The following is a 10,997-nucleotide window of genomic DNA, read 5'->3' as shown; positions in this document are numbered from 1 at the left end:
ATTGATTTGAAATAAAAAGTTGTTTATGCTTAGGATGGAAAAATGTGGACCACTAACATTTCTGGGCATTAAGGCAACAAGGGGACATTTAAAGCAAGCTACATTTTGACTGGGGGGAAAAAAGTGAGCTTTGACATTTTTTATGGTTATTACTGTGTGAAAGCCTATAGGCTCCTAGGTATTTGAGGGCTTGAATATTCAGTATTTCAGTCAGCACAGATTAATAGAACAAGATGAAAAAGTGCTTCTGCAGCATGAACAAAACTACTCATGTGTTTTCTTGAAGGTTTATTTAGCTGTGCCGGAGAACATGGGCACAATATCTGTGTTCATTTGGTCTTTACGAAAAATGATAGAAGGCTTCCTTTTTTTCCCCACTTTTCATTTTGCTCAGGTGATTTATTTATGAGGTACTGTTTGTGTGGAACAGTTGATTTGTTTTAGAGAGAAGTGGAAGCTTCTGTGAAACGCTCATGTTGGATGCAGATCCACATCCCTGCAATATGGTGCTAAGGCATTTCAAAGTGGTTGTATTCTGGTTAAGACAAAAGTTTGGGCACTTCAGTGGCAGTGAAATAAAACTGCAGAATCTAAAACCAGGAGGTTGCAAGTGTCACTTGCTGGATGTTGGATGCCATAGATCAGTTCTGTATGACCTTTAGCAGGAGTGAAAATGTATTTGATTTTTGATCTATCTCCTAGACAGTACACAGAGTGCTGAAATCCTGCATGTTTTGGCATAAAAACGATAGAGCACAAAGCAACAGCTCGATTTGAAAGATGGGTTTATTTAAATTAAAAATACAAACCCCATTTCTGTCAGAATATGATTGACCATTGAAAATATGAGCAGCTAAGGGAAGCGCAATTCATCTCTTGAAGCCCTGTAGACAAAACTTTAATCAAGCACAAGTTATGCCTTGGTCATGCCTGATTTTCCAAGGTAATTTGGTATCAGTCTGTGGCTGCATTGTGCAGGAAGTCACACTTGATGTTTATTATGATCATTCTCAATTTAATTCTTTTTCAGTTGAAATCAGTGGTGTTTGTATTTGTCTCTCCATCCACTCGCAGGTACTACAGTGCCACCATTTTGCAGATGTCCGGCGTTGAAGACGACAGGCTTGCAATCTGGCTGGCTGCACTGACAGCATTTATAAACTTCATTTTTACTCTCGTGGGCGTCTGGCTCGTTGAAAGAATGGGTCGCCGGAAACTTACACTTGGTAGCTTAACAGGTGAGTGCTTAATTAGAGTATCATATATTCTTCATAAGTATTAGTAAAATTAAAATAAAATTTCAAGTGTTAATTTTACTACCGTAGTCATATTTAAAATAACAGTGTTGGCCTCATCATCTTTTCAAGACTAATAGTATAGTACCTCAGCTAAAGGCTAATTTAAAAAATAGATGTTTAGCATCTTATTTTTTCAGGTGCAGTTTCTCCTTCAAGCCATGTTTGACAGTGTTTTCATTTAGCTTTTTACACTTTTTCAGTATAAGGAATCAAATGCTTGGTACTTCACTGCTGGTTAGTTTTTAAACCTCATGTGTGTACCTGTGTGATATGTAATTTGGGGCTCATTTAGAACATCTTATCAAGAACTGAAAGGCAGAATTCTGGATTTGTACACTTTGTCCAAATATTCAAGCACAGGAACTCACCATGTAGCCGTTTCTTGGAAGCAAGAAAAGGCAGAGCAAGCAGTTGTGCCTACACTCAGCCACGTCCTGCCATTACCCTGAAGGTCCCTGCTTGCTCCCGCATTACATTGCTCTCGCTGTGGCTGAAGCGATCTGTGACTGATACCAGCCTCTGGTGGAAGGTTCAGAGATTTCCAAGAACAGGTTTTGGAAGAGTGAAACAGTTCTTGCTCCTCTTGAATTAATGTTCACAAGTGTGTGTCTGGGAAGGTTTAATGCTCCATATTTTGTTCTGTTGTCACTGTCAGAGATCCAAAATTCTACTTAATGCAACACAGCAGAGGGGGGGACCACCTGCCAAGGCGCTGGCCATCTGCAGTTCCCAAGGGATGAGCGTTAATCTACACTCACAGTGTTGGAATGCATTTATATAGGCAGAACAGTGGTGGCACAGTGCTGTGTCTGGTTTGATACACAGTTATTCAAGTCTGTAAATTAAAACATGCAGTTTGGAGGCAATTTGGTATTGCAAGTTATAATAAATATGTGTTTGATGTGTTACCATTTTGATTTGGAGTCAAGAAACCTGAAGCGTTTATGATCCAAGTTCAGAAATGTGGTCGTGACAGAGAAGGTTGGAAAAGCACATTCCCAATGTCTTAAAAAGTGAACAAAAATCTCAAACCACTACTTTTATCACAGTCTACTTCTCTATCAGTTATAATACATATCCTCGTTACATCCTTCTGTGTCTCCAGCCAGTGCCAAGTCTTTCAGAGTTCTGTACCATTTCCTATGCCCTTCTTTTCCCCGTGGTACTTGTAAATTTTCTTGTCTTTTCACAAAATGGATCTCTCCTGGCACTGCACAGGCACTTCTGGTTCTTGGGTGCTGCCTCTCCTTTGTCCTCTGTTGGAGTGGAGTATTTACGTATTTATATATGTGACCCCTATACCTCATACATCTGGCCAGCCCCTTGAGAGTTTATTGCTTATGTGGACCCAGCTGTAGAGGTGTGATTCTCACGTGGACTTTCCATACAGTCACAGAACTCTCTGCTTTTTGGCTCTGGTTACCATATTCAAAGGTCATGCATTTGAAATGTAGATACAAAAGTCTGATACAAGTAAGACAGAATTAATGAAGGGGAATAATACAGTTGAGTTATTTGTCTATGATGGTTGGACACAAAGGAATTGTTTGGTAAAAATATTCTTAGTTAGTTGCCAGTCTGCAGCATCACTTGATCCATAACGCATTGCTGTGTTCTTTATCATACAGTCGCTCCTGAAGAAAAATACAAATAATGACATTAATGAAATCACATGTCATCTCTCTGTAATATTTGCAATTTTTTTATGCCATGTGTGACACTTTGATTTAGGTAGTGGTGGGTATGCTGTGTTTTCCTTAGCTGGAGGGCTGTTTAATAAAATAATTACTAAATCTGCTCATGGATTTGTTTTCCATTATGAATTTTCTCATGGGGTAAACTTATATTTTAGTGCTCTACTTTGGTTTGCATTTCTAAGGACATTGACTTTCATACTGAGTTATTACCGGCTGCTTCTCTGGCCTTTGGAGAAGCCAGGTATGCCCCAGTCTCCCATTACATAAAAAGAGGACAGAAGTACTATGTTTGCCTGCTGCTGCAAGGCTGTGGGGTTTTTTGGTAAACGTTAATTGATTTTGTTTGTTAGATGGTAACCTACAAGAATATTATTCAGTAGAGAGATAGTAACAGTAATATTTTTATTAAAAGCCAACACACTGTAATTTTATTTTGTAAACTCATGCAGCTTTTCCTGCTTTCTGAAAACATTTGGGAGCTATTTTACTTTATAGTTCTGTTTACTGTATTTACTGATTCCTTGTAATTTCCTGTTCTTGTTATATTTTGGCATCATTTCTTTATCTTTCTTTTGCTCTTTTTCTTAAGTTAATTTCTTTCTTCAAAGCTGTTAATTGAGAAACATGCAGGAATTTTAACATGTACAGCATCCATTTACTTGTGTAAATTTCGCTTTCAGAAATTGTTGATTTGAATGTATGATGGTAGTTGGGTATTGGACAGTTGGTATCTCTCTTAGTAACATAGAGGATCTAAAATATCTTCAGGATAATTCTTTTTTTATTTTTTTAATCTCGGTTAATGATGTACTGTAATTGTATGATGACATAGACAGACTTCCCACAGAATGAAGATATATAATAAACTTCATTTGACAAGTTTACATATTCAGTACTTTTCCAAAGAAATAAGACATTTGCAGAGGTACTGGAAGTGAGTGGTAGTGTATTTGGTTAGCTTAAAAGATGGACAAATCATATTTAGAATGAATATAAATAAGATTATAGGTCCCCTCTAAAGATATTTGCCATCTGGTTTATGGCATTTTGAAAGTACAGCAAATCTAGTGCCATATCCACCCTGCCCAGAAAACTGAGATTATTAGTGTACCTACTTGCCATAACAGTACAAAGCCAAGTATGGAATAAACTGATACCACATTTTATGGTGGGTAGGTGCTTTCTCCACATACTATTTGTGATTGAATTTAAGGTCTTAGTTGGCTTAGTTCAGGTAAACGTGTGGTCCAGTCACCTCTTGCTCATGCATATTCATGCCTGTTGGCCATGGCTGCTGCACAGACACATTCATGAATAATCTTATTATACAGATCTCCGTACTTAAGATATTATTTATATCTCAGAAAACGTTTTTCACATACTTGGTGGGTTTGCCTGCTAGGAAACTCTTGCTTTTCTCTTTAAAGAGATTAAGCCATTAAACCCACCCCCAAAACTGCCAAAACATCCCCTTTGCCCACCAAAAAAAAAAACCAACCAACCTTAAAATAAGAAGCAGATAATGTGTAATATCTTAAAGATTACTGGAGTGACATGTTAAGGTTTTTAATGTAGTGGCATTTCTAAAGGTTTACACAGATGCATTTCCGAGAAAATTATTTACATGCTCCTAACATACAGAGCAAAGGGGTGATGAGGAGTATTTGGAATTGAATAAAGTATCCTTCCTTTGCCCTCAACCATTAAGCTTTATCATTGCAAGCCTCTAAATGTGTGCTGCCTTCTAACTGGGATGTGTGTCAGTGGTTTGTGAGTCTATTTCGTATGGTAAGGATAATGTTGTTAGAGCATTAGTAACTAGCTGACAAAGTTATAACTAGCTTTATATTTTTAGTGCGAGTAATCTGTAGATCAGGTTGTACATGTTTTATGCGACCTCTCAAGTAAAATGCGCCACATAAATAGCGAGTATACAAATACATATACAGGGTATTTTATGCAACCTAGAATTAGGTGCCTCATCAAGTAGCAAGATGTAAATGTTTTATAAGTCTGAGTTTGGGATAGTTGCAATGTATCATGTGTAATAAAATATATCCACTGTCATTAAAATGATAGAGCATATTGTGTGTGTGTGACAAATAAGGTAGGAAAAATATGGGTTATGTTCTAGTACTGGCCTGTTGCACAAAATATGAACCTTTTTTGCCTTCTTCCCTCGTCATTTTGCCCAGCTTGCATACAAGGAATTTGTTGAGCAAACAGATGGAAGGGGGCTTTTTCATAGCAGATGTTATGTGTGTGCACTCTTTGAAACGATCAGAAATTGCAGTTGGACTTTTTGGTGGTGCTTTTATGAAAAGTCAAATTTCTCTCATTTCGCAAGGGAAGCAGAGTCCATGAAACAGCTGATGCTATTCTCTGTTTTCCAGGAAAGCCTGCAAGTCTGGGTCTGGGAGTGTGATAATTTCAAAATCATTGTTCAATTTTACCTTTACAGCATTATTTTCAACACCAAAAAGAATTTATCCATTCATTCATGCAGTCTTCAATTCCACATATAAAAAGAAAATTCTTGTCCAGATATTAAATTAATGGGTTGTTAAACCTGATGCACTTGACTTTAACATCTAACCAATTCAAGATGTGGGTGTCGCAAAGGGTATTTTTCATAGGTTATCATCACAACTCCTTAGCAAATGCTGCTTGCACAGTAATGGGGTGCTTTGCTTTCCCAAGCATAGTTAGTTCAATAGAAAATAATTTCATGTGCTCTGGAGAAAGGTATCACATTGTTCTTTATCTGTATTTTTAGGTACTGCTGTAGCACTCATTATCCTAGCTTCGGGATTTTTGCTATCAGCTCAGGTCTCGCCAAGAATCACTCTTAATCCACCAGATCCTTCACATCAAAACTCTACCTGCACAAAATACAGGTGAGATTTCATGATCATTCATCTAAGCTTCTTGAAGATTTTTTCCGATTGAGTTTTATGACCTTGTGTGAGTAATAGACAAGTATTAACAAAGTCCAGTACAAAGAAGTCAGTTAGATACCTAAAGTTAAAATCCTAACTTCCCTCAATAGAGCAAATTAGACTCTTTGCTTAAATGCTCTGAATAACCCTTTGGAGTCTTGGACTAAATAAGGTGGTTAAGTGGCAGGCGACACACTTGAGCTCTCCTCTCTTTTATCATACCTGCTGCAATTTATAGTGGACATAGTTAGAAATATTTTAAAAGTAATTTGTAAATATGCTTGCTGTTATGTATCTACTTGTAGATTTGTCATGTATAGCAGCTGTAAACTCTTCAAGAACATGTGTTTCTTGCCTTCTGTCTTCTTGAGTGAAAAAGAAACAGTCTTCAGTTAATTACAGACTAATTAACAATTAAAACAAATGTGGGGGGGTTTGACCTTTCTATAGTGGGTGGAAGGCACACTTTCATATGCAATCATAGTTCAAATAACATTACTTCTAGGGTGTTAATAATGTGTTATTTTCTATATTTTGTGGGTTTTACTCACATGTGAGTGCTCTTATGTTCATTTAGCTGGTAGACTAAAATTCCCTATTGAGAGAAGACTAGGTAAATGGCTGAAGAAATTCTTACTTATGTTCAAAATCTGTTTTGCATGTGTTTGCAATAGAGATAAATATCAAGAAATTAGAGGTACACATCTGGTTTCCTAGTGATACTGGCTAGAAATACGGTTCATGGATTTTCATATGCCAGCACAACATCTTAGGTGAAAGATTCTGAGGATCTGAAGCTTTATAAACCCCTAGGAAGGGGGTAGAAGGTCTTTAAAAGAGTGTAAATAGATGCTGGTAACGACAACATTAGATACTGAGTCTCTACGTGCAAAAACTGTATTTATGCTTGTGCTCTGCTCCAGGGTCAACTATATTTTGCCATTTTTGAGATGTGCCTATACAGCTTTTTCAAATGACAAGTAGTCTAGTTAAAAGATGCAGAGGGAGGAAAAGCTTCCAAATGCTCTCCTTTCAGAGTAAGATAATGTTAATAGCAGGATGTCAAAAGGATTTGCCTAGGATGTAAGTTAACTGTTTAGAAAGGATGTTTCGGAAGCACAGATGCACCATTTGCAGAACTTATTATTTGTTACCTGATAAAGCTAGATGATTATATAGCCTGAAACAGTATAAAATCTGCATAGAAGAAATACGGCTAGTCCACCGTAAGAAGTAATGAAAAATTATTCAACGCAGTTTTCATTCTCCAGTTAACCACAGCTAGTCAGGAAATTTAGACTTGCTGCAGCTTGGTCTGTGTGCACTTCTTGGAAGAAGCATGAAAAATAGAAATTCAAGGGGTCTAGGAAAGAGAATAAAATATAAAATATTTTCATTTGGGAGTATTTTGAAATGGAAGGAGGTCTCTTAGTTTAAAAAGTGACTGTATGAAAGAGATGTGAAATAATGAACAAGGTATGAGAAAGCTTTAGGTGCTTGTATTTTAGTCTTATACTATGCTTTGGTAAAGGGACACAAAAGCCAGGAGAGTTGAAACTAATAAATGGATGCACAAATCACAAATGAAGAAGAAAAGAAAACCAAATGTAAACATTCTGTCTCCCGTAGTGTCCCCAGAGGAGCTTCCTTTCCGCATGCCTTTCTGCCAAGCTCTTTCTGCCGTAAAGAACGTACCTTAATTTATTTCTTTATCTAAATTATTTCTGGAGGAGATGACACATAGCCATAAATTATATTTGACTTGGAAAGGTGGCTGTTCAAGATACGGGGATCCCTGCTTTCTGTGAACATGGTCAATAAGCTGCATGAAGTTTTTAAAAAGCATTTTTGTCATGAAGAAGTACATGGTGTCTTCACCATTCCTCCTAGGTTAGAAAGTGGAAGCTCGTCTTTTGTACGGCCCATGCAGTCTGTTTTTAAATCAGTGTCAACTGTGGCAAATCTACACTTGCAGAACTTTGTCATAGCATGTGTGGTCCTGGATGTGGAAGATGTGCGGACTGCAAAGTGGTCTCTTGCTGTTTAATCCATGTCTTAGCTTGCTTTGGTATCTCATATTGCTTAGCATTGTATCTTTCAAGCCTTTAGAGGTCTCCGGAAAGTTTTGGAAAAGCAAAAGACAGCGGGACTTCAGATCAACGTGTAATACCATCTCCCTGTAGGCACTGTAGACCACTTTTACACAAATGCAGCTCACAGTCTCCTTCATCTAATAGTGATGCAGTGCTCCTCTGAGGTGAGGTACACTTAGAGCCTAAACCTGTATGTAGCTTGGCTGCCTTAGAGTATGAGAGTGCTTCTTAAATATAACTTGTATTTGTCTTTGTCAAAATGTGTTTATAAGTTAAAAAACCTTCAGTAAAATGTATTTTGCCAACAGAAGTTTCACTGATACTGTGCAGGGTAAAAATGCTTTTTTATGTTTGCAAATCTGTTGGGTTAGAGTAAGTGTGGATGTCCATTATGGAAGCCTTAGAGCTACTACAAACAGTCTGTGTTTGTTGTTCCCTCAGATCCGTGTTCCTCTGCACTTGCTAGAATAACAATGAAGGTAGAAGAAGCCAGCAAATAAAGAATGTATTCATTGTCCTAATTAAAAAGGCACCTAGGGCTTGAATACCATGTTCTGAAAGAGCTGTGCTGTGCAAATGGAGGTACAAGTTACCTATACGTGCTTGCACAAAGCAAACCAGTAAGATATGCTGCAAATATCCAGTAAAATATTTTCATTTGATGTAGAAACGTACAATATCATAGCTGATCAACAGCCAAACAATAATCCATAGATCAGTGAAAAAAATTGACTGTGTCACATGGACATCATGGAAATAACACAAACCTAGCAGGACACCCTGTCCACTGAAATTCTCTTTGCCTTCTCACAGGTGGAAGTGGGTTCGTGTCTTACCAAGAAAAGGCAAGGTGAATGCTCATCTATGGGGACATCCTTAAATCAGACTTCAGTTTCACACTCAGCCCGTGTGAGAGTGTATAGGTATTTGCAGTGTGACCACCTCTCCTCTTTGATCTTAATCCGTTCAGCAGCTGTGATCAAGGCCACAAAGAAGCTCAGAGGGATATTTAGGAATACAAAACACCACTATCCCAAAAATCTGTCATCTTAGAAATTAAAAGATGAGTTAGCTCTTCCTATTACTATTCTGACTACACAAAACTGTATAAACATGTTCCTGTTTTTATTGGAGACTTGCTCGGTTCTAGAAGAATGCTAAGGAATGTAAACTGGCTGCACTACCACCTTTTCCCAATCTTTAAAGCATCAAAGGTGTGACTGTCCCACTCTACCTTGCTCTGGGACATTCACCTATTTCTGGAAAATTATGGTTGTCCTGTTGCCTTGTATTGTTGGTCTTTTTGTCTCCTTTCATTCGTGTGTGTGTCTCTCTTACTGTGCTTCTTGAGACTTGGTCAGCTGTAGAAGACATAATGTGAACTTGTTCTGCCTAAGCAATATTTTTCACCATCCGTTACTATAATGAAACGGCAACTTTTATGTTAAGCTTAGGTTAACCCTCATATCCTAGGGACATTATATCAGTGCACAAGAACTTTCTCAGGTTTCTTCCCGAGCTGATTGTCTTCAGAGTTTGATTAAGATAATACAGGCAGTGCCAGCTGTGCTGGGCACACAAGGGCTTTGTTGTTCATCCTCTAATTAGTCACCCTCATGTGGTTGGTGTTCCTAAGCTCGATGTACAAATACACACCACTGAGATGAATGCACCAATATTTAGTACTCTTACATAGCAATTCAACAAGATAGCTAATATGCAGAAATATATTTTCTTTAGGAATTTAGCAAAAGTGTAGAATTGTGATCAGTCCTGAAAACCTCAGCTAACCGAGGCTAGTTTTGTTGTGTGTAGTAGCCTTAGGATACATACAGTAAGTATGTTAGCTATTGTACTTTATTTTGTTGAGTTAACTCACTGCCAATCCGATTTATCTGTAAACTAGGCATCAGTATATTCATACTATTGCTGTATCTCAGAACCAGTATTTTTTTAAAATATGATTCTCATTTCATGCTTCTAATGCCAAAATGACTGAACTACGGGTCATTCTGATAACTTAGAATTGAAATGATAAATATAGTAATATGTTTCTGCCAGTAAGCTCAGAAAATTATGAATATTTAAAGAGATAAACATGTTTGAGAATACTTTTGCCAGTTCTTATGAAATGTAATTAAAATTCTGATAGACAGTTAATGTTACAGAACTGTAAAATTACCTTGACAGAGTCTTGTAATATATTAAGTAGATAATATAAGGATTTACCACTGGGTAATAATTTTCCATTTGCTGACATGTTACTTCTATCAATCAAAACTTGTAATTTAATTTAAAATTATAAGAGATAGGAAGGAATATGTCAGTCCTATGTAGTAAGCATCTTTAATGTGAATGAGAAAAAACTTCTCTCATCAATTTAAGCATAAAGATCTGAAAAGTGGCTTACCTGAACTATAATGTCTCTGAGTGCAATGCTGACCCTGTAACCATTGTTAACATTTCCACTTACATTGTCTTTGAATTAAACTCCACGTTACTGAGAGAACAAGGTGTTATTCATGTAGTAACCTATAAACACTTCACATCTCCGCTAATACTTCTAGGATTTTGCTGTTTAACAAAAAGTGCAAAAATGCTTAGGAAATTATTTTGTAAAATCTTCCAAAGTGATGGTTTATATGGTCTGTGGATTTTAGTCACACAAAGATGATTTTAATCAAGTTTGAACTTGGCTTATATTTGATCTGCCCAAAGGCTGGGAGTATAGTGTCTATGTGTAGGGTCTCTTTGGAAGAGTGGTTTTAAAAGCAAAGTATGCTATGGAGACTGCCATTACACTCAAAGTGAAGGTACGTGTAAGTCACTTGTTTCTCTTATTTATTGTCTGTGTTACTCAGTTCCAGGCATAAATCAGGAAGCTGTTGTGCTGGGAGCTATATAAATTCAGAAGAAAGGCCATCAAAGACAAGGGACGATTGATATGTATGCGCGAGTAGATCAGGACAC

The 10,997-nt window shown here is 37.2% G+C and overlaps 1 protein-coding gene across 1 annotated transcript in view; it reads left to right on the top strand.

The window, feature by feature from the left end:
- Positions 1-1,030: 1,030 nt before the first annotated feature.
- Positions 1,031-10,997, top strand: part of LOC104542801 (proton myo-inositol cotransporter-like) — a gene marked incomplete at its 5' end in the record, with an annotated part of 41,592 nt that continues 31,625 nt past the window's right edge. The window contains 2 exons of the mRNA XM_010187237.1: positions 1,031-1,238; positions 5,772-5,892. Coding sequence (XP_010185539.1) covers positions 1,031-1,238; positions 5,772-5,892 — 329 coding nt within the window. The remainder of the gene's footprint in view (positions 1,239-5,771; positions 5,893-10,997) is intronic.

Source organism: Mesitornis unicolor, unplaced genomic scaffold, assembly GCF_000695765.1.
Source record: "Mesitornis unicolor isolate BGI_N332 unplaced genomic scaffold, ASM69576v1 scaffold3896, whole genome shotgun sequence".
Lineage (NCBI taxonomy): Eukaryota > Metazoa > Chordata > Aves > Mesitornithiformes > Mesitornithidae > Mesitornis > Mesitornis unicolor.
This window is presented reverse-complemented; position numbering and strand designations above follow the sequence as displayed.